This window comes from Chrysemys picta, chromosome 15, assembly GCF_011386835.1.
Source record: "Chrysemys picta bellii isolate R12L10 chromosome 15, ASM1138683v2, whole genome shotgun sequence".
Taxonomy (NCBI): Eukaryota; Metazoa; Chordata; order Testudines; family Emydidae; genus Chrysemys; species Chrysemys picta.
Genome location: NC_088805.1, coordinates 33188033 through 33211716, shown reverse-complemented (window position 1 = coordinate 33211716; position 23684 = coordinate 33188033). Strand labels below are relative to the sequence as shown.

Genomic DNA, 23684 nt, shown 5'->3' with positions numbered 1-23684 from the left:
GACATGGGTGGTACTTGGATGCCCTCACTGGAAATGCTCCCTGCAGCCTTCTGCCTGCCTCCTAGCTCACTAAACACCAGTAAGGCCCCACAGTCTGATTGTTTCTTGCACTAAAGCATTTTCACACAGCACAAGTGTTTGTTCTTCATTTACAAATTCATGCTCCGCTCCTGCTGGCCATTCCCTGGCCAGACGGGTGCAGTTCCTCTCTGCATGAATCGCACAGATTTATTGCATTATACTGGAGCTTTGCCGGAGCTCAGCTGATTTCTTTAAATCTTCTTTTTGGGGGGATTTGGGGGAAGGAATACAAAAATCCTCTGTAGTAATTCCTGTTGACTGCAGTGACTGGTGAGGCAGAACTGATCAACTGCAGACTTCCCTGCTGCTGAACTCTGCCAACAAAGTGCTTACATCTGCTTTTATACTAATAGGAACTTTATGGACTGGTTCCCCCTCCCAAGAGTAAATTCCTGCAAGGTCAAACCCCAGAAAGTTTCCACTTGACACCAGCAGTGAAGTATTGACCCAGCTTGCGGAGACAAGGTTGCATCAGAGGTCTTCTGGAGCAGGAGGTCTAACAGTATCACACAGCGCCGATAACCGAGAGCCTTCCCCAAATGCGCTCATTGTAATTCTGCTTGTTTACTACAGCAGCTCTTGATTTATTCCTTAGTGATTTCTGCAGTGAGGAAAGGGGAGGAACCGGCTGTGCAGTAACTTGCCACTCTTTGGCCCGTCAGTATTGTTCTTGCGGTGCATCCCCGTTAGTGCTGACAGACAGACCCAGTCAGAGAAGCCAGTCTGCTAGAGGCAATGCCAGGGACACATTCCCCGGGGCTGTTACCCTGACCGTGCCAGGCTGGGCTGAGGCATCGTCTGTTTCCTCTGAATCTTCTTTTTCTCCTTCTTTCACTCCCTGTTGGTGCCCCCATGCCAGCAGAGCACTGGTATCGGGGTCGGCGGAGTCGATGAAGCCTTGTTTACTGTCCTGTATTCGGAAGAGGCACACCACAAAGCCCTCTGAGCAGCTTGCATGAGAAGCAGCAGATAAATAAATGCCATAGACAGTGAAGCATCCGTGAGTCATACCCGTAAGCTTTGTGCAGGCTGACGTACGGCAGAGCTTAACCGAAAGATGGTGGCGAGAGGCAAAACTTGCATTACAAATTTTGTATTTCATGAGATGTTGGGCCAAGTTCACTTTGGTGTAATGTCATTGGCGTCGTTGGGAGGCTCAGGGGCTCAGCATCTCTAAGAATCAGGCCCTGGATTCATGGCCCTGTGCATAGATTTAGAGGTGTAACTTCAGGCACCCAAGTTTAAACCTAAATGACTTGCCCAGAGCCATTAGGGTGACCAGATAGCAAGTGTGAAAAATCGGGACGGGGGTGGGGGGTAATAGGAGCCTATGTAAGAAAAAGCCCCAAATGTCGGGACTGTCCCTATAAAATTGGGACATCTGGTCACCCTAAGAGCCATGCACTGAGTCCGTGGGCGAGTGGGGATTAGAGCCTGGCTCCCAGGCACGAGCAGTTGTAAAGGCAGAATTCTCCTGTTGGATCTGACCATGAATTTCTGACCCACTCCCGCCCCCTCACCAGATCGCTGTTGAATAATGCCCCCTCGTTCTGTACATGAGCATTGATGGAAACGCTGCTCAGGGAACGCTGAGTTCGCACCTGCTTTGCAGTGAGGGAGCGAGAAGGGAACCCTACCACAAAGCAATGGCTGAGGCTGGAGGGCTTTTTGCAGCCCCGGCTTGTAGAAATCGGGGGGTACAGCGAGAGCACGATACATCACCTTTTTCCTTTGTTTCCCACAGTAAGTCACGAGCCTCATCAGAGGATTCAATTGCAAAGCTGTTCTGAACGCTGAATCGTCAGAGGCGCTTTGCACATGAAGCCGCTGGTGAAGCGCCGTCCCTAACAGACAAAATGTTAGAGACAACCCACCAGGCCGCGCCGTGCTACACTGGCCCTGCACAGAAGCAGGTCTTCCCCAAAGGAAATCTTCAAGATGTGCACATGGTGCTTGCAGTCTGAGAAGGGACTGAAACTGGGCCTGGTTGGAGGAGCATCTCCTGGGCTCTGTCAGACACACACACCAGCTGAGCTGGAAGCTGTCGGCTTCATGCAAAAAGGAGACAAGGTTTAAAATGATTTCTGCTGATTTTCCTCCCCTTTTTCTACCTCCTTAACATACCGTGCTTGCAGTGCTCTCAGGGGAGGGGCAGGGCAGTCAAACAAACAGCTTGTAAGCAGCAAAGCCAGCAACAATGCCGGAGCTGCCTGGGTGGTGAATGAGGTATGCGGTGCAGCCACCTTCCTGAGCACATTTACATCATTGACCAGTGAATGCAGAACAAAAGGCCTGTGTCCACTAGGCTCTGGAGCTGGGGGGGGTTTGTGTTAGGGGGACCAGAGTGTGAAATGACTGCTCTGAGGGTGTATATTTTCTTGAACTTAATAAATGATCATTCGTAGTAATATTTGCTACAGTGATTAATACTTTAATTTGTGTGGAAGAGCGTTTTCAGAAACATAACTTGCGTCTCCACAAGAGTTACTGTTCATTTTTCAGGAAATATAATCAGTCCAGACAAGGCCTGCTGAATTGTGGCCTGGCTTGGCAGGCCGGGTGTGAAGGATTATGGACTGTCTCCGATAGAGCTGTCTCTTTTTTAATCTAACTTTGCAGAGCTCTAATTGCTTGGCCTTTTAACTAAACAGACGATGGTTTCCATAATGGCGCCCTATGAAATTGTGCCTTGTGCTGCCCTGGAATGCTGCTGACTTGGGTGCTGTCACTCCAACCCCATGGGGGGCAGGGAGGGGAACAAAGGGGGACCACCTTAGTGGCTTGGCACTGTACAAACGTACGAGGAACTGTGGTTCCTTCCCCAAGGCGTTTACAGTCCTGAGCAGAATCAGACAAAGCAATACACAGTGTGTCAAAGCTGGGGGAAATTTTCATCTGCAAAACAAATTTCCCACTGAAAAATAGGATTTTGTTTGAATTGAAAATAACACTTTTTCAGGTTTCAGAGTAGCAGCCGTGTTAGTCTGTATCCGCAAAAAGATTATTAGAGTACTTGTGGCACCTTAGAGATTAACAAATTTATTAGAGCATAAGCTTTCGTGGGCTACAGCCCACTTCTTCAGATGCATATAGAGTGGAACATATATTGAGGAGATATATATACACACATACAGAGAGCATAAACAGGTGGGAGTTGTCTTACCAACTCTGAGAGGCCAATTAATTAAGAGAAAAAAAACTTTTGAAGTGATAATCAAGCTAGCCCAGTACAGACAGTTTGATAAGAAGTGTGAGAATACTTACAAGGGGAGATAGATTCAATGTTTGTAATGGCTCAGCCATTCCCAGTCCTTAAGGATATATATCTCCTCAATATATGTTCCATTCTATATGCATCCGAAGAAGTGGGCTGTAGTCCACGAAAGCTTATGCTCTAATAAATTTGTTAGTCTCTAAGGTGCCACAAGTACTCCTGTTCTTTTTCAGGGTGGGTTGGGAATCATTTTAATGTGTTGGGCTTTTTCAATGACAATTTTTGTTTCATTCCAAATTGACCTTTTCAGTTTGTTCTGGGTTTTGAAAACTGAGCATTTTTCGAAATGTTGATGTTTTGCATCATCCCCTTTTTCACACTGGAAGGAACGAAGGCTGGGGTTTTAGTTTGTGTTTTTTCATGTTTTCCTTCTTTTTGTTTTTCATTTCTGCTTGTGTCATTCTTGTTCAAAACATCTTCAATGCCAGAAAAAATACAGATTGGAAGAAGGGAAAACCAAACAAAAACCTACAACCCTTCTGTATCACAATCCATGGGGTGGGGGTCAGTGGCAAAAAAGGGAGTTTTTCAAACCTGAATCAAAATGCAAAGTTGTGAATGAAAATTCGCGTTTTCAATTTTTTTGCAAGAAAAAATAAAAAGGTTCAACCCAACTCTCCATATTATGGTCTGTTGGGCGTCATGTAGGCTCTGGCCTAGCTGGGGAAGATGTGCAGCAGGGCTGTCCTAAGGGGAGTGCCCAGAGACACAGGCTCTCCCCAGGCAGACAGGTGTGTAGGGATGGGCACTGGCAGCACTATACTTTAGGATGGGGCAGCTTGTCATGTGACATTAAAGAATCACAGACAGTCACTCTCCTCCAGGACTGAACAAGCAGATTTACTAGCTCCAGGAAAAGGAATCATCCCTAATGCTACTTGGTCTCTCTGCTTCACGGCAGCGCTTCTGGCTAGAATCCTCCCCTCGCCCCACGTGGAGCTTCTTGACACACATTGACTGGTCACACAGCCTGCACGCCCAGGTGTGGGGTAGGCCAAGGCCGGTGTCCGACCACCCCGTGGGTGACCTTCCCCCAGAGGTGTTCAGAGGGAGCATTGCCAAGTCCCCGTCTGGCTCGCCGACACTGCCCGGTGTGGGTGTCAGAATGCCGAAGTGTTGGAGGAATCTGCAGAGCTCTGAGAGCGTAGGAGGAGGGGCTTGCTCTAGCCAGGGGCAGAGAACAGGATGGAGAAGTGGGCAGTTGTCTGCAGCTGGCTGCCCAGCCAGGAAGGGGGCAGGGCGTGGTGCTGCTCTAGGCATAACCAGAGCATTACAAAGTGCTGGTTTCTTCATGCAATTCATGCCTGGCCATCAGCCGCAGATCAGGCTGCAGCCCCATGCACTCATCTAGGGTGTGCGCTTAGAGCCTGAGTTTACTGCTGCAATGTTTATCACCAGTCACTTGTCTTTCTGACCCTGATGAGATGGCAGGGCCATCGGCTCCATCCTCCAGCAGCTGCCCTGGCCATGCCAAGGAGATGGCCAGCATGACAGGCTGGTGACAGCGTGGGAGCACAGCCTGAAGCCCCAGCAAGGCCCTGGCATTGCAATAATTGGGTACACATCAGTGCCATCATGCAGACAAACCTCAAGGACCTGCCCAGCTTCAATCGGCATATGGGGACTGCAGAGCTGGGGGCCGGGTCAGCTCCTTCGCTCACACCTGCTGTCTCACAGAATCTTTCCCAGCTGGCTTGGATCTCTATCGCTCGCCCTTAAAGGACAGACACAGCTGCTGGGGCCAGAGGTGTCCCCAGATTCTCCTGGCTACGGAAAGCTTGGAGCTTCTGGGCTCTGTACAGCCCTGTGGAAGGCAGCCCAGGCTTCTCCGGGACTGTGCAAAAGCCTGGTAGTGTGCAGAACCCTTGTCAGGATCATGGCCCATTGTGCCAGCTGCTGCGTGTACACAAAGGAAGGCACATTCTCTGCCCTCTAGTGCTGGAGCATTCAGCCACTGGCTTTCCCAGCACCCCTGGAAAGACATACCTTGATGCTGTGCTAGTAAAATCCTTGTATTAAATCTCTGCGGCCAGGACCCTTTTCTGGTGTCACATCCCAGCAGGTTAGTTTCTCGCTCTCCCTGTCTCTGTCTCCTGGTTTCTCTCTGTGTCTCGTGGCTGCAGTCTCTGGCTAGGCCGTGGCAAGCTTGTTAACACGCTGCCTTGATTTGCTGCTTCACATCTTACATGCCACCAGGAAGAGCCAAGAGGGGTTTGTGTTTCTGCAGTGCATGGAGAGACTGGTGTGCCTGCCACGCATCACTCCTGCAGGGACAGCGCACAGCGCAGGTAGCCATGGTTTGCAGTCAATGGGTAAAGGGGCTCCCACCTCTATAGTCTTAGGCTACTTCCGGGCATCCGCGTGGTGCTGGCCGATCTTCATTACACGCCATGTGTCTGCAGCGAGAAGGGGGAGGTAAGGCTTTGGTTCTGAGTGTGGTCTCTCCCCATTAACTCCTGCGGGATCAGCAGGCACTAGGGGATGAGCAGCAGGGCAGGCCTGTACAAAATGCATTTGGAAGATGAGCTACTGGCACTGCGCTCTGAGCACTGTCGCTGCGTGAGTGTGACTGAGTATGTGCACACGAATGTGTGTAAACCTGGGTGTGTGTGTGCGTGTGCAGGAATTTGTGTATGCTCAGGTGCCTTGTGGTGTGTGTGTGTGTGTGTGTGTGTAGCTATGCAATCACAGATGTGTATGCATGCTTCTGTGTACATGTGCACATACTCTCGGTATGCCTGTGTAATCTCACTTAGTGTGTGCACTTTTTAGTATATGTCTGCACATTTTCTATATTTTAGTGCATACATGTGTATGCTAAGTGTGTATATCTACACACTAAGATCTGTGTGTGTGTATGCACACTAGTATCTGGGGAAGCAAGTGTATGCTGGGTGTGTGTATGTGCCCACTGTATGTGTGTGCGTGTGCACGCACACTTGCACACTAGTGTCTCTGTATCAGTGTTTTTGGGCAGGAAGGGTGAATTCTTAGTGGGCCTTCAGCTGCCTGTCGATTTTGTGTTGTTAGTGTTGGAATGTTTGGCCGTGTACGCTGGTGGCACCTTGATGAGGAAGGCTCGTGTGCGTAAGCCTGCATAGAAGGGGCTTATGGAGAGCATCTCTCTTTGGAGAGATGGTGCCCGTCTAAACTGCTCCTCCTCCGATCCGGCTGCGTTGTGCTGGGGGGCACCGTGCCAGGGCCACAGGCAGCGGCTGCTGCAGGAGGCAGGGGACAGCAGAAGAGAGTGACTTTATTGTGGCAGACAACAAGTTTGACACATTGTGGCACCACAAGTGACCTCACATTGGTGCCCTGAGGGGCTGCTTGTTCTGAGTCTGCCGTGGCCATGCCAGCACCGTGGCTGTGTGTGTCATCTGGTTGTGACGCAGCCTTGCCTCCCTGGACGTCTCTGTTCTGTTCCCCTGGCAGTCTGCTGAATGGACTAGTAAACTGCAGCTCTGGGAGCGGGATGAGAACGCCGCACAGGAAGGGGTGCTTGCCTGAAATGAGCAAGTTATGCCCCGGGGCTTGTTTCTGACCCGAGACCTGCTGGAGCCCTGCTGCTCTGGGGCATGGTCTCCAAGGGACAAGGTGTTGGGGGGGAGGGGGGGGATCGTGCCTGCCCTTTCCTATGCACTCTTGTGTGCTCTGACACCAACCTGCACGCAGACACAGCTCCAGCTTGTCAGCAGCACTTTCAGCTGGCTTCATAAAAGCAAAGCCCCCCCTCCTCCACCCTCACAGCCCCCCAGGACCTGGGCAGCCTGCAGGAGATTCTGGAGCAGTGCCCTCAATAGCTTAGCCCCAAGTAGGCTCCCCACCTGCCTCAAGCAGAGATGGGCTCTGTGGGTCTATTTTGTCATGCATGGGAAGTCAAAGATAATTTATTGTAGCCGTACTATTCTTCTCACTGCCCTGAGAGGTACGGCTCTGGGAGACTTCTGGGTTATCATGCTTGGGGGAGATTGACAATGCAGTCCTTTCCTGTAGGTAACTTCTGCTGAATGTGCTGTATAAGGCTGGCTTTATTTGGAGGGGGAGTTGCACTGTGGGGTTGACCAAGTGGACTACACGCACTATAAACAATCTCAGATTTACAGAACACATATCTGTGGAGTTTCTCCAGGTCAGGGCCAGGCACCAACACCGCTATTCCGCCCAGGGCGAGGCATGTCGACAGAAATGGGGAATGGGATCACCCACGTGCCTCTGGCAGGATGCTCACAGCAGTCAAGAGCCTTGCTCAGAATGGAGACCAGGCTGGGTCCTGCCCGTTGCCTGTCGCTGCTGGGGAGAACACACAGCTGTGTCCTTTTCACTAAACTGGAGGAACTGGATGGTAGGGAAGGTGCATGCTCTGTCCTGGAGCTACGCCACAGGCTGACATGTGCCCCTCATTTACATCTCTCCTTGAAAGCCCCCATAGGTGAGTCAGTAATGTCCTTGCCCGTTAGCCCCCTTCCAGGCCAACACTGGCTAGGTAGGTGAGCAGCTGGGGCTAGCATAAGAAGGTTTGTGCCAGTCACTGTCTGCGCACTTCGCCTTCTCTCACATGGTTCCCCCACCCTTGGGCTCTTGATTGTCCTTTTAGCTTTAAGCTCTTCAGGGCAGGGCCTGCATCTTCCTGTGTGGCTGCACTCTGCGTGTGTGCGTGCAGGGCTCTGGGTGTGTGCAGGTACAGTACTGTGTGTGCCCAGTGTGGGGATGGCTAGTCACAGCAGAAGGACTAACGAGTGGGCTGGAAGCGGAGCATGGGGCAGGCTCGACTCCAGAGAAGGAAACTGTTGAGAGCAGAGGCAGTGGAATAGCCTATGGGCGGCCAGGCTCCATTTCTGCAGGGTCGGAGAGCTGGGCGGCCGAAACACCAGTGGGATGAGGCAGTGAAGAGTATGAGCCCCACAGGACCTGCCTAGGTGACCCAACTGCTTTGCTCCTCCAGGCTCCGATACCAGCAATTCAGGGAGGGCTGGATCACAGGGGTTCCCTGCACAGAGCTCATTGCAAGACTGGGCCAGAGAGCTCAGCGCATGGGGTAGGGCTTTGCAAGGCCCAGCTGTGCCCCTGCACGCTGCGTATTTATGACTGGGCTGTTCCATAGCCTAGGCAAGCAGAGGAGCCCCTGGCTGCATAAAACGCTGGGGCGCCAGCTCTCTACCCGTCGGAAATGGACTGCTTGAATTGCCCTCCTCCTTGGAACGCGCTCCAGTCTCAGCTTTTGGTCTGGGGCCCTGGCTATTGGAAGGGAGAGGCCAGATCCTGGGTGTGCAGCTGCTCTACTCCAGCGCCTCGGTGCTGCCAGTGAGGTTTGCAGTGACAGCTGCCTCAAAACACGCTGAAAGGCGGCTTCCGAGCAGGCAGCTCTCCGTGAATTTGGTGTTTCTCCGACATTTAGTGTTGCTTTCCCTGTTCTCCCAGCCCCTGTGAGCAGACGGCGCAGCGGGGGGCGCGCACATGTGTACAAGGAGCTTCACATGAAAGACCGAGGCATCTCGAAAGCCATAATAATGCTGAGTGCCAGTTAGGGGATTTGTCACTGAGAGCACTTTACAGATAGAAAGAACTTATTAACTAGTGTGACGAACAGCTTGCAAGGTTTAATTGATGCGTGTTTGTTGTCCTTTTATATCCGTCTCCCTTTCCTTCCTGGTGGCTCAGGCTCAGGCAGTTCTTGGTGTGAGCAGCAGCTACTCGGCTAATTATCTGAGTACAATAAATAAAGGTTAATCTACGGTAAAGCTCACAACAGCCCCCAGGATCTCTGTGTACCGAGCCCCAGCAGCCCGTGCTGCGCAGGTCCTAGCATAGCTTCCTTTCTGCCCTGCTCGCCACTGAGATAGGGAGGCTGCATTTCTTTTTCTGTTCCGGGTTCTGTTAGTCCTACCTAAGTGACAGTGAGTTTTTGAAGATAAAGCTTTTCAGTGCATGAGAAGTATGGATAATTAACGTCTCTGTCAGACAGACTACTCATTGCAAGATTGATTGACTGGTAAGGTCATAACGCAGAAGCCACCCACACGAAACAAACAGTCTAATGTTAGACTTCAGCTTATGCTGAGAGTTGGTCAGCTGTCCATGGTCACAGTGGGGGCTTCCAGTCATCTGTCAACAAGTGATTGATTGATGTGGACACCTTCCAATCTTATTCTGATTATTCTCAGCAGCTTGCCTGGTGGCCATTTTTCAGGAGTTGGCAGTGTTCTGCCCTCCAAGACTCAGTGCAGTGACTGCTTTGGTATTAACCCTTTCCTTTGATCTGAAATGTCTTTGTTATGGAGGACGGCAGCAGCACACCAGGAGATGATTGTGCTTATGAGCCCTGATTACATGGAGAGAGTCCCAGAGATTATACTAGAAACCTGATGGTTTGTCTTTCAGACATTTCTGATGATCTTGGCCTAAGTACAGCAGCAAACTGGGCCATTAGGAGCAGAACAGATATTCCAGTTTGTAACTTACTTCTTTATTGTCTGTCATTGTGGGCAGTTTACTTGAATGTGTTACAGGGTAAGTCATGTGCCTGAAAGGCACCTCACCAGGGGATACAAATCCTGTAAACAAATACAAGGATAGGAGCGAGTTTGGAATTCACAGGAAGAATCGGGATTCAGATTCAATCATTCTGGGAATGATTCTGAGGAGGAGAAAAGGCAAAGAGTTTTAGGACAATGTCTCCATGTATAATTGTGTTTCCATTTCACTAGGAGAAGGAGCTGCTTGTGTGCTCTCTGTGTGTACATATGTAGCTGTCTAATGTGTATGTCTGTGTAATAATGTACATATACATGATGAGTATCAAGGTGTGTAGCTATGTCAGTGTATATCGGTAACTATAGACCGGTTATTGTGTGTGTCCAGAGCACGTACAGGTATCTCCAGCTACATGAGGGCTGCCTTCTCTAGTTCCTTTCTCTTCAATGTTTTGACAAGCTGCAGTTTTTCTTTCACTGCTTTTGATGAGGGCCCCAGTGCCTAGCTCTCTTGCTTTCCTGTGCCCTTTCTATTCGTGGCATTAACATTCAGAACGGACCCAAACGAGCCTGCCGTGGGGAAACGCCAAGTGCCCTTCCTCAGCAAAGACCTGGACTTGAATGTAACGCGAGGGCCTCGTTGCAGTTTGATGGCAGTGCCTAAAGGCTATGGCTTAGCTGAGCTGCCTGGGCTAGTGCGCACAAGCAGATCTGGAGAGCCTGTCGAGAGATCCAGTGCAGCTCTGCCCTGAGCGCACATGCACTGACACTAACAAATTCAGATACAGGTGCAGCCTGTCTTAAGTAATCGCATGCAAAGCTTGTGTATGGATGCTGCGGCACCAGGGGCCTGATCCAGCACCCCTTGAAGTCAGGGAGTCTGCCCCTTGATTACACTAGGCATTGGGTCTGGCCCTAGGTGCTACGCCGGTGCTTCTCTGACCTTGGGTTGTATTGTACTGATCCAGTCTGCTCTCCCATTGCTTTCAGGTTGTGACTCATCCCAGCCTCACGCGGCTGTGCTCCCAGACAGCACCCCCAAGCAGCACCCCAGCCTCGTTGCTGAACGTCTCGTCGACTCCAAGGAGCACAGCACTGTTCATGGCTGTGGGGCAACCCGCTCGGAGATACTGTATCGGGCCGGGTCATTGGCAGCTGCCCTCACCTGTACATAAGTGAGAGCGGGACTCCCAAGCACTGGGTGGCTATGTCAGGCTCCCAGCAAGAGGAGCAGTGGGCAGAGATCTCAGCCATTCTTTACTGAGGTGCAGAGGCACAGTGTGCATGCTGGTGGGGAGGGAGGGGCCGTGTGTATACAGATTTGTACTGTATGAATTGGGGAGCTGTATGCATTTGTGGGGTGTTAATCCGACATACAGAATTGCCAGCTATTCTGTATGTCAGAAAGAGGCTGATTCCCATCTACAGGCGAGACGTCATTTGCTGTGGGGGGAAAGGGGGCAGATGCCCCTCCAGAACTTGGTTTGCTCCCTCCAGACTTTTCATAGGGGTGTACGCCATGTCTTCCAATTTCTCCCCTTCCCCGCCCCCCCAACTTTGCAGCACGTAATGTAATCACATATGATATTTTATGTGCTGACACCCCTGTCTACGGGGACAATTTCAACAGCTGGCAGGAGGGGCAGGGCAGCAGTCCGAGGACTGAGGGTCTCTGCTTAGCCACAGGCCAGGCCAGCCTGGGCAGCAGCAGCAAAAGCTGCCCGTGTGTTCACTCTCCTGGTCTCCCCAGCGTCCCCAGGCAGCTGTCAGCATTACTGGGGTCTGAGGGCTCTGACGCGGGCCCCTGTCCATTCGGAACTGGACTGAGGCAGTCCAGTATTTCCCATTAGCACCCTCTGACGGGGCTCTGTTATGGCAAGTGGAGCATGCTCCGCTGGGCTCTTAGCATATTAACTTCTCCGACCCGGCCTCACTCCTTTACAAACCTGGGCTTTTCAGCTGTGGGCTCCAGTGATTTGCCTCCCCTGGAGACATGGAAGTGCGTCCTAGATGGAGGGGTGCAGCTGCAGAGGGCGTAATGCCCTTTCGTTCAGTATCACGCTTGGCACTTTACATCTCCAAAGCACTTGACAAGGCTCGCTCCTTCCAGTACCCCTGTGGGTCGGGGAGGGAGTGAGCCATTGGGAGCCTCACTCACTGACCAGCCCAGAGCCAGAGAGGGAGACTGTGAGAGCCAGCGTTAGGATCAGGAGTCCTGGCTCCCTGTTCGGAGGTCAGACCACTAGCCCACCCTCTGCATTTCCCCCTCTGGCTGGGGGGGGCTCAGGTGACTCTCAGTCATCACAGCGTTTAACCCTGCAAGAGGCTGAGCCCCAGTCCGATGTCACTTAGGATAGCCGATTCCCCCAGGCTGAACACCCCTGGCGCTGCCTTGGGAGACCCTGCCCCTGGGAGGCCTGACGGGGCGGCCCTCCTGAGCTGGTGAGCCCTGCGCCATAATCCTCTGGCAGCCTCACTGGTGAGTCGTTACAAACATCACTCCCGTGGCATCCGCCCTTCCCCTGGGGCTTGGCCAGGCAGCCCCTGCCGGCTGTGGGAAGGAGAGCCCAGGAACCGGCCCTCGCACAGAGCACCCGTGTTTGACAAGTCAGTGATCTCCGCACCCCCGAGCTCATGCTAGTAAAGGTCTGGCCACATTAAACAGACAAAGGCTGAAATTCACCTTGCCACGTCCAGGCATGTTTGTGTCTCCCCACCTGCCCCCCCGTGCACACACACACACACACACACACACACACACACACACACACACACACACACACACACACACACACACACACACTGTGTCTAGGCCCTTGGGGCAGCTGGCTCTGCCTGGTGACCCACCATGACGTTTGTGCTCAGGGGACCAGAACTCCTGGGATGGAAAACGAAGCTGTTAAAAGCAAATGGATTATTTCTGTATACGGAGACGTTGCATTGATTAACCCCTCTGCCCAGGAATCCCTGACTCTGGGTGCTTGGCCAGGGGCCCCCATAGCTTGCTGCACCACCGCAGTCAGGGGCTGTAGGGCCCAGCTCTCTGCTGACTGTCCCAGTAAGAACACTAACACGCAAACTGCCCCAGCCCGCAAAGAGCTGAATGGACATGCCCAGGTCAATGAATCAGCCCCCGAGAGGTAGAGCATCCTCCCATGTGGCAGATGGGGAACCGAAGCATGGAGCAGAGAAGTGACTTGCCCAGGGAGGATCATGCAGTGAGTCAGGGGCAGAACCAGGAGGAGAACCCAGCTGAGCTTCTGCTACCCAGCTCTGTGCTGTGACCACAGGATCCTCTCTCATCGCCTGGAACAATGCCTTTGCCTCTCCCAGTGCCCGCCGGTAGGGGCATACTAGAATATGCACTGATACTGCGTGCGCTCAGTTAAACTCTCTGGGTCCCCAGCGTGGATTCTCTGGCTATCCGGTACCTGACTGACAGACCACGAGCAATGGTTTTAAAGGATTGGTGCAAGTCGCCTGTCTAATGGGATTGTAAAACAATGGCGGCATGCTGATCTCTGCAGTGTCGCCCGTCCTGTTGTGTTTCCTCTGCTCCGTGGGCTCCACCTCCACTGCAGTGCTTGAGCGGCACATGCAGACATTGGGAGATACCTCAGAACGAATCCCCACTGGCTGCGGTCATGTGCAATGGTGATGGATGTAACACAGATTTGCATAATTAAAAAACTCCTTTTGAACAGTGGTGCTGTGGGCTGCACTGATTCCAAGACCTCGGTCCCTTGGCTTTCCATTCACTCATTTATCTACAGCAAAGGTGGCCTACGCTTTGGGAAACAAAATGGCCAAAACCCAAAGTTATTCCTTAGTGATAGACAAAAATTTGTTAGTTGTTTAGTGGTAGTAATTTATCACCTGTGGGCCAGGATGATCTAACCACCACAGAAAAACGGGGCTGAAGAAAATAAAAACAGCAGCCCGAGAGAATGCAATCATCCTTCTAAAAGAGTGGAGCAGTATCTCGATTATCATCCTCTGCACCCAAAGTCTTTAACCTCATCTTCCCATATGTTCACTGCCCTCTCAGGCGCGCCCACAGTTCTCTGGGGAGGTAGGCCCCAGCTGGTGCCCCATACTCAGGGCCTTTTTCCTGCGGTGTTTGCCTCTCCTTCTGCCCCATTCTGGAGCTGAATTCCCCTGTGCTTTCTGCCAGCCTGCCAGACTTCTGCCTCAGTTTCCTCTCCTCTGGGAAGCTGGGTCTGTCTTATCCAGCCCCAGAGCCCCCCACACCCCGCCCAAGGGCCTCTGCGAGGACTGGGTAATTGGAGTCAGCTGCGTGAGGCTTTTCCCCAGCCCTCCTCCAGGCGGCAGGAACGTACCTGAACATACAGACAGGCCACACAGAGTGTAAATTCCTCAGGGCAGAGAATCCACCTCTATGTCCCTGACCCCGCACCTCAAGCCATGCAGGCAGAGCCATGCATCTGCACACAGCGCCAATGAGGATCCATGCCGATCTACCTGCATGGCCCCAATATGGAAGTGCAAACAGGAACCAGGCAGGGCTAGGGGCTGGGGAGGGAGAGGACACAGATGAAGGCAATATGGTCGTGTAGCAGCGTAGGAGAGTAATGCTCATGTCATGAGGAATAGCAGGGTGTTCTGATTTGCCTTTTTGGCTGGGAGGAACTTGAGGGACAGAGGCAGGAGGCAGGGCAGATGGAGACAAGAAGGAGGTTGAGGTGCTTGGAGCCATGTGAAAGGAGGCACAGAGGTGGGCATGGAGAAAGGAGGGGAGGAGCCTGAGAAGAGCCAGGCTCTCCCGGGCCAAGGGAGAAGTGATTTCTTCCCAGGCAGAGATCTAGCCATGCAGGCTTCATCCTGGCGTGGCTAGGAGCTCCTGACCCTAAGCTTTAAAATGGACTCAGTGATGGACCCTTAGTTACAGCGGTCCTGGCTTGTGCTGCGTCTGCGTGCAGGAGCAGGGCACTGACCCCCCATGGAATATATACTGGGCTACCCCAAGATCCGGCCTGTTTTGTGTTGATGCTCCATCACATGGGGTCCAGAGACAAAGGAGAGTGAGCTATTGCTGGGGATGCTTTTCGGCTGTCCCCAGGCCTACGCCTCCCAACCAGACAGGCGGGTGGCTCACCAGGCGGCTCAGGGAGGTACTTTTTCATTTCTGAGCGTCAGGCCTGCCTGCACTGGATTCGAGTGTGCACGTTTCTCCAGTCACAAACCTCTAACCTGGCCATGTGGTCACTGCTGTTCCGGAGTCCTGCTCCCAGCAAGCACGCTAATGGCACGGCTGTCCCACGAGGTGCCAATACTCACACACTCTGGCTGGAGGAGGTTCTGCCTGCTTGCAAATGGGCCTGCCTGTCCCAGGTGGTCAGACAATGCTGAGCAATTCTGGGTTTTGCCAGGCCTGAGAGTGCAGGAATGGCACCATATGTCCCCTCGCATACAGTAGGTGACTTCCTATTTATTAGCACAGGAGTGTCACCCTGCAGCAGCTGAAAGGACGCCATGGAGGTCATGGATACTGGTGGGAGTCAAAAGGGTGAGGGCAGGAGGACCACCCCAGGGAGTGTCAGGTTGTGTGTAACATGAATAGAAAGCTGCCTGGTGCTGTGCAGAGCTGTTCCCACGGCAGATGTTGGCACCAAAGGACAAATGAGCTACCGAGATGTGAAGAGTTCAGGGCATGTGTGAGACACTTGGCCCAAGGCCTGGGCATCTCACCTTGCCCCAGAAGGTGCCCTCAGCTTCCTTCCCAGAGAGCAGTGTAGCCAGTGATTCTGCGAGCGTGGAGCTGATCAGTGAATCTGTTCAGCAGGCCCATGAACTCAGCCAGCCAGCCACAGCAAGGCTGGCAGGCCCACACAACGCTACAGAAGGGGAGTGGATACTTTCCTGCCAGCTGATGGGAGAACGTGGGGTGACCCCTCTTTCGTTTGCTGCAAACACCGTTTGTTCTGCTCATGTGTTTTAGGGCCTGATCTTGCCACCTACCCCCACGCCGACTGGCACCCTGCTCAGTGCAGCTCCATGAAACCACAACCTTTCCGTCCTCACAGCGGGGGTTGGACTCAAAGGAAGGCAGCTGCCCAGTTGCCTATTGAGTGTCAAAAATTGGGTTACAGTGTAGTAGGTAGCAATTAAATAAGACTCAGGACTAAGGCTGGCCCTGGGGCGCTCAGAACTAGCTTCCATTTGGGGCATTAGACTCCAAACGAATCGCCTGGCAGTTCTGTCCCGGACAGAGGGACTGGCATGGGCACGGGGGAACGTTCAACAAGAGCTTCATGGGTAGATCTACAAATGCTCCTTTTCCCAGTGTGTGGCTGGTGGGCTCTGCTCCGAGAGACGCTGCTGTGTTTGGGGAGGGCTCGCCCAGCTCCTAACCTCGGGCAGTGCCAATGGGCAGTGCAGAGCCAGCAGACCCGCCCTTTCTGTGGGAAACAGTCAGTCAGAAGCTGCTTGTTTTCTTCAAAGCAAAGCAAAGGAAACGATTACAAAATGTTCAAGGAAGCACTGTGATTGGAGGAAGGAATTGGGGGCTAAGGAGAGGGGGAACCTCCTAGGGGAAAGGCCCGACGGTACAGGTTTTGGCTGAATCTGTAGCACTTATGCCAGAATGGGTGTGTGTGTGTGTGTGTGTGTGTGTGTGTGTGTGTGTGTGTGTGTGTGTGTGTGTGTTGTTCCCATCTAGTGCCCAGTTTTTCCACTTTCTTTAGGGCCCAGCCTGAGACTCAATGAGACTCTTTTTATTGACCTGAGTGGGGGTTGGAGCTCGACCTTACGGCCCAACCCTGCTTCCACGGATTTCAGTGAGCGGAGCTGTGGGCTGTAGCTATGGGGACCCTGCCGTGATCGCTTGGTGACATCACGCCTGTCATTTGTGTGGATTTCACAGCTGGAAGGGCCATTCCGCTCAGTCTGACCTCCCGTGGGACATGGGCCAGAGAACCTCCCCCAGTGACGCTGCACCGAGCCCACTGCGATTTGATTTGATCGGTATCACTACAGCTCCGCCGCTGGCTTCGAGCAGCCCCAGACACATATTGTAATCTCCAGCCTTGAACCTAGGGGCATGATCTCGCCATGCATTGGCCCACTCAGTGAAAGACAAATGGAGAGCCGGAGCCTGCATTTTCCCCAAAGTGGCAGCAGGCTAGAAAACTGGGGTAGAATCTCTGTGCCTTGAGCAAAGGCCTTGCCAGCCCTGTTGTCCACAGGAGCCAAGTGAAAGAGGCCTAAGGATTCCTTCCCAGGGCCACTGCTGATTAATCCCAGCCAGAGCAGGCCGTGATAGCTATCAGCTAGAATTGAAGAGATTATCCCTGATCTGTCATCCTGATTGTTTTGAAGAGCGGTGCAATTAGTTGTTCTAATTTAGCATCACTGAGTGGTGTGACAACGGGGACGTAATCAGCAGATTGGTACACGATGGCAGCCCCTGACTGGTGCAGCTGTGCCTGCTGCCATTTTGTATTCACAGGATGGTCACCAAAATGGCAGAATATTACACAGTAGTGTGCAGAGGAGAAAGGACCAAATTCTGCTCAGCAGAATGGTTAGTGGAACCAGGCCTGGCTGCCCCCTGACTCTCTCAGTGCTCTGGCTGGACCGTCGGAGAGAAGCTCAGTAACTGGGTATGGAGCCTGAGCCCAGATTGGAGTCAGGCAGCACAAACCAGGCTATTTTCCAGGACTGCAATTTAAACTCTAGCCCAGAGAATCAAACTGTTGCTCTCTGTCCCCTCAATACCTTTCTTCTTCCATTCACTGCACTGGAGGAACGTTCCTTTCCAGAAGTCAAAGATCCTACAGCTTTTAGACTGGCCACTTTTCAAGGTGACTAATCTGGGGCAGTTGGTTCAAACTGGGTGCATTCAGCTACTTATTATATTTAATCTGGGAGCAGAACATTATTCCACAGTGAAGCAATCGTTCTTAAAGCCTAGCCAATTGTAGTCGAGAATTCAATATCTTTGCCACGATATTTCTGAGATTCCCTAGACATAACCTATATCAGAATCAAACTAGGTCTTGTGGACAGTGGATGGACTCATGTCCATGAACATCTGAACTAAAATGGATACAGGAGTGGAAGAAGGAGACCGAATACAAAGGGCCTGTGCTGAAATCCAGGGGTGATGCTTACACAGGGGTGATGCCGTCTCCCCGAGACAGTAATAGCAATAGCTCCAGGATGTTCCTGAAGAAAATAAAGCCAAAGAAGAAGCTGTAGCTTGGCCGACAGACAGACATGGGCGATACAAGGGGAAAGGTAAAGGCTAAGCAAGTGGAACTGCCAGCTGCTATGAAATATAGTGACTCAATCTGGATTAGGCAAGTGCTGTGGATAGAAGCACTAAAGCGTTAATAATAGGGGCCTATGACCCCCTAGTCATGCGAATGAAGCGAGCTACAGGAAGCACTGGGCAATGACAATACTATTGTGGAGAAGGCTGCGACCTGCTCTCACTGTGAAATCCTTAAAATACAGAATGTGATGGCGACAGAAATGATGGATCTACTCAGTGATCAGTTCGTGAAGGGTTTGAGTCAGGAGCTAGCAAAGTGCCAGAAGCAAAGACCCCTCCCCCCCACCTTCCTCTCCCGATGCCACGGCTCTGTGCCCTGGAAGCCATCAAACCTGAGTCAGACAGCGGGGAACGGACCAGTGCAGCTTTAAAGGAAATGCTGAAGAGTGCAGCTATTTAAAAAAAAAATCACAAAAGATTTGTTTTAAAATTAAATCATTTGCCATTTCAAAACTCCTACATTTTTATTTTTTCTCCCTTCCCCCTCTTTGCCACTAAGTGCAATAAAATGAATCAAGTCCAGGGCTCGTCTTTGCAACTTTTCAAACTTTCTCCACTTTGGAAAGGTGAAAAAAGAAAAAGTCAAAGTTAGAGCAGAAAAAGGAATAGCATCGGCCTCCATTTCCCCGCACGCCGCCCAAACAAACTACACAGGCTAGTGCCGTCAGTGTCGAAAAAAATGGGCAGGCGAAAAGGGAAAAAAGCAAAAGTCTTAAATTGAATGTTTTACTGGTTTTTTTTAAGTAATTTTTTTTTGAAATTTCAGTTAAAAATGTATATTTCCATTGTAAATTTCTAAATGAAATTTTGTTTAAAATTTTTTCCCCATGAAACATTTTGTTTTTGCTGTAACCTGAATTGTTATTGGGAAAGTTTTCCAGTGGAACAGTTTGGGCCAGCTCTGTTATACGCCTCCAAGCCATACCAAGTGCAGCTGCTAAGCTCAGATTCCTTCCCCGTCGCTGTGGCCACATCACCCCTCCGCCCCGTTGTAGCCCTCCCTGTCTCCCTCGAGCACGGCATCAAGGTCAAGCACTTTGACTCACTTCCCAGCCCCTCGCAGCGCTGCCCCTCCTGGCTTGTTCCGCCATGTCTATGGCTGTGCCTCCCCTCACTTCCTTTGCTCTGCCCGTGAGTCCAGCCTGGCTCACCCCGTTCTCAGCCTCTTCCCAGACATGCCTTCTTCACACTGCCCCAGCACTGAGCCCCAAGGCCATGCCCGCTCCTCAAACCTGCCTCTGCTGGGAGGCCTGTGAGACGCCAGCCAATGAACAGCGGCTTGGGGGCCCGATGGGGTTAATTGGTACTGTAGTTATGAGAAGCAAGAAGACAGTTTCTGTGTGTGTCAGTACCAATTGTAGCCCCCCCCCCCCCCCGCCCTCTCTGAGTACCTCACTTATCTACTTGGAGTCTAATCTCTTCACAGCTGGGACCAGGGCTTTGCGCTTGTTCATACAGTGCCACTCTTACCCGAGCCTTTATGCATGGCTGTCACCTAAATGCTAAATTAGACAGACAGACACACACACACACACACACACACACACTGTCTGTCTCTAGATGACTGAGTGTGTGTGTGTGTGTGTGTGTGTGTGTGTGTGTGTGTGTGTGTGTGTAGACCTGGTCAGAAAATGGGATGTCCACTCCATGGAGAGTTCTGACGTTTCAAAACCTGCTAAGTTCTGAATCAGAATGAAAAGACAAACTTTTGAAATTTCCCATAGAGCAAAAATTCCAGGATATTTTGATTTTGAACCATTGGCACTGTATGAACAAGAGCACATGTTTCATTTCAATAATATCTAACTATTTTGTTTTGATAATGTCCAAACATTAAAATATAAACAAGTAAAGACAATATTAGGTTAATCTAGTGTGCATTTATCTATTTGTTTATTTGCCCCTCATTACCATAGACTCCAAGTGCCTTACCTCATTAATGAATTTTATTCTCCTAACACCACTGGGAGACAGGCAGGGGCTCACAAAAGCTCAGACAACTCAGCATTTTCCTAGAGGAGCCCCGCTCTCGTTTCCTGTCAGGTCTGGAAGCTGCGCTGTTGCAGTAGCCCAGGGAAAGAATCCTAGAGATGGTTCCAAGGCCCCAAGATCAGGAATAGCGGGGTACTGCACGAACACCCGCCGTTGTCAGAGTCAGACTCTAAAGGGGCTCAGCTAAACTCCTGGATAAGAAAACAAAGCTTTGTCTTTTACTTAAACAAATGGTCCGAGCTGTCCCTGTCGCTTGCCTGCAGCGCTCTCACCTCTGGGCCGCAAGGCCAAGCGAGAACAATAATCTGCAAACCAGGACTTGGAGGCCTGCCCAGTGTAGAGCCTGGGGAGGCCTGTGCTACCTTGTTAGTGGTATGGGCTAGGAGATGCTATTTAAAACTAAGATCATTTCAGTCCTGTCTCTGGGGCAGCCCTTACGGAAGCTAAAGATCCCTAGAGGCTGTGCCCGGTTGCTGGGTGTGAGGAGCTGTTTCTGAGAACACAGCGCTACACACTCACTGGGCAGCTCTGCAAAGCACTTTGGGGCACTCATTAATTGTTATGATTTAGTATTTGTCACGCACTGACGTTGTGCCTCGCACCATAGAGCGGAGAGCCAGCCTTGCCCCGAATTGCCAGGGAACGAGCACCCGCAGGATGAAAGCCGTGTTCCAAGCGCAGTCCTGTGGTCTACAGTCAGAGTCCTCGTTACTGTCAGCGTAAAGGCACAAGGGATAGTTTCATTTTGTTATTTCAGCTGAACTGGTGTCTGGAGAACATTGTGTTTTTTGTACACTCTGCAGTAAACACACTAAAAACCAAGGGGCACTTTCCTCATTGCAGCTCTAAGTCTCGCTTGTCATGGGCAGGGGATTTTTCATAGAATCATAGAAAGGTGGGGCAGGAAGGACCCTCGAGAGGTCATAAGCAGGGCCGGCTCCAGGCACCAGCTTGCCAAGCAGGTGCTTGGGGCGGCCACTCCGGAGAGGGGCGGCAGGTCCAGCTGTTCGGCGGCAATTCGGCGGACGGTCCCTCACTCCCGCTCGGAGCGAAGGACCTCCTGCCGAATTGCCGCCGCAGATCGCGATCGCGGCTTTTTTTTTTTTTTTTTTTTCCGCTTGCAGCGGCAAAACCCCTGGAGCCGGCCCTGGTCATAGGTCCAGCCCCTGTGCCGAGGCAGGGCCAAGTAACCCTAAACCATCCCTGACAGGGGCTTTTCCAACCGTCTCGTAAAAACTTTCAATGATGGGAATTCACAGCCTCCCTTGGAAACCTGTTCCGGCGCGTAACTACCATTAAAATTAGCAAGTTTTTCCTAATACCTAATCCAAATCTCCCTTACTGCAGAGTCAACCCATTACTTCTTGCCCTGCCTTCAGTGCACACGGAGAACAATTGTTCCCTGTCCTTTTCATAATGGCCCTTAACCTATTTGAAGACTGATATCAGGGCCCCCCTCAGGCTTTGTTTCTCAAGACTAAACATGCCCAGATTGTTTAACCTTTCCTCACAGGTCAGGTTTCCTAAACATTTTATCGCTTTTGTTGCTCTCCTCTGGACACTCTCCAATTTAGGAAAGATGTAGTCAAAGTGGGGCACCCAGAACTGGACACGGTACCCAGCTGAGGCCTCGCCAGCGCTGAGCACAGCGGGTCAATTACCGCCCATGCCGTACAACCAACACTCCTGTTAATACAGCCCAGAACGGTAGCCACCATTTGCCCAGTGCATGACTCAGATTCCATTTGTGCTCCACTATAACCCTCAGATCCTGTTCAGCAGCCCTGCGCCCACGCAGTTATTCCCCATTTTGCAGTTGTGCATTATGTGTTTCCTGATGAAGTGAAGTATGTTGCACTTCTCTTGATTGCATTTCATTTTGTTGATTTCAGACCAATTCTCCAATTTGTTAAGGCCATTTTGAATACTGATCCTGCCCTCCAAAGTGCTTGCAACCCCTCCCAGCGTGGTGTCATTTGCAAATGTTATAAGCTTCCTCTCCATTCCATTATCTAAGTCATGAATTGACTGGTACCAGACACGGACTGATCCCAGTGGGACCCCCCCAGATCCACCCTCCCAAATTGACAGTGAAGCATTGATAACTACGCTTTCAACCAGTTGTGCACCCACCAGATGGGAAATGTGGTCTAGATGAAATTACGAAGTTTGCGTTTGAGACTGTCACGTGGGACTGTGTCAAAACCCTTACTGAAATCAGGATATATCATGGCTACTGGTTCCCCATCCACTAGGCCAGCAACCCTGTCAAAGAAGGAAATTAACCTGGACTTGTCACAAACAAACCGTGCCAAATCACCCTAATGTTCAGTCCGGTTCCCACAGCATTGACATGACAGTTGATCTAAAGGGCAGAGTCCCGGGAAGGGCTACGTTGGCTGGTGGTGTGAGCGTTTGCTGTGGACGCAGAAGCTGGAAGAGCAAGCAGCACCGGACCAGGATGTGGTCTTTCTGATTCGATGGCTTAGGTCAAGGCTGCAGCTCTGTGCAATGGCCGAGGGGACAGGGTGGCCGAGGAAACAAGGACGACATTTTAAAATGACTCTGCTGCTCCACAGCTAAATATAAGCCCCAGTAGAAAGACTGTTTCTCACTCGTGTTGTGTTTCTTTGCCTCTGCGCTTCCTAAACCTGGCAGCGGTCCCACTGGCTCCAAGTCTAAGATGAAAATACTCTTGCAAATCCCACTCATAAAAATACCTGCTGTATTTCCCAAACATGCCTGAGATCGCTGCCAGAGGGGTAGGGAGCTAAAATAAGCTGCCTGAGTTCAGCGCCCCAGACTAGGGAATGGGCATTTTCCATGAGGCTCACTGTTCCTGGCAGTATAATGCACAGGACTGAGCAGCGTGATGGAAGCTGCGGTGCCATTTCGCGGAGACACAAGAATCGGTCAGGAGCCACGTCTGGGCTAGCAGGAGAAGCCACCTCACCTTTGCAAACTTTAAATGCAGCCGGAGGAGCCAGCAAACCTTTGCACTCAACAGACTCCTGCAAAAATAAAATAGAACCCGGACACCTGTTCTTACCACAAAGCCCCCTTTGTACAGGTAACCTGATCCCCTGGGAGCCGTCAAGTTATGGGGCAAAGGTTTGGGCCCCAAACCTAAAGTAGTCATGTAAAGAGTGGGATAAACTGTATAAAAGGCTCCAGTGGAGGAACAAAGGCAGAGAGGCCTGCTCAGAGCTGCGAGGGGCCTGCGTGGCCTTTTAACTTAGCTACATTGAAATGCACACAGCCCCCCTTTGTATAGTGACACCCAGCAGGCTGGTATTGTTGGCTGCCTTAGTCTCTGGGGGAAGGCGTGTCATTCTGAGCACACCCACAAACTCTCTTCTGTTTTGCTTCTTGGGAAACTTTCAGCCGCAGGAAATAAAGAAAAAGTGGGGAACAAATCTGGCCTGCACGGTGAAAGGAATGATCCTGAGAGAGAGTCATGGCAACCGTGGGGCAGGGGGAGGAGAATGGTGGTAAGAGCCTCTTCTGCCCAGCAGCTTGCTGAATGTCTCGATGCAACCAGGGAGTAAAACGCTGTGACATTAACAGAACA

General features: G+C 51.5%; 1 protein-coding gene across 1 annotated transcript in view; it reads left to right on the top strand.

Moving 5' to 3' along the window:
* MN1 (MN1 proto-oncogene, transcriptional regulator) overlaps positions 1 to 18942 on the top strand; it is a 195102-nt gene extending 176160 nt beyond the window's left edge. The window contains exon 2 of the mRNA XM_065568932.1: positions 10816 to 18942. Within this exon, the coding sequence (XP_065425004.1) occupies positions 10816 to 11000 (185 nt within the window). The 3' untranslated portion in view covers positions 11001 to 18942. The remainder of the gene's footprint in view (positions 1 to 10815) is intronic.
* Positions 18943 to 23684: the final 4742 nt, after the last annotated feature.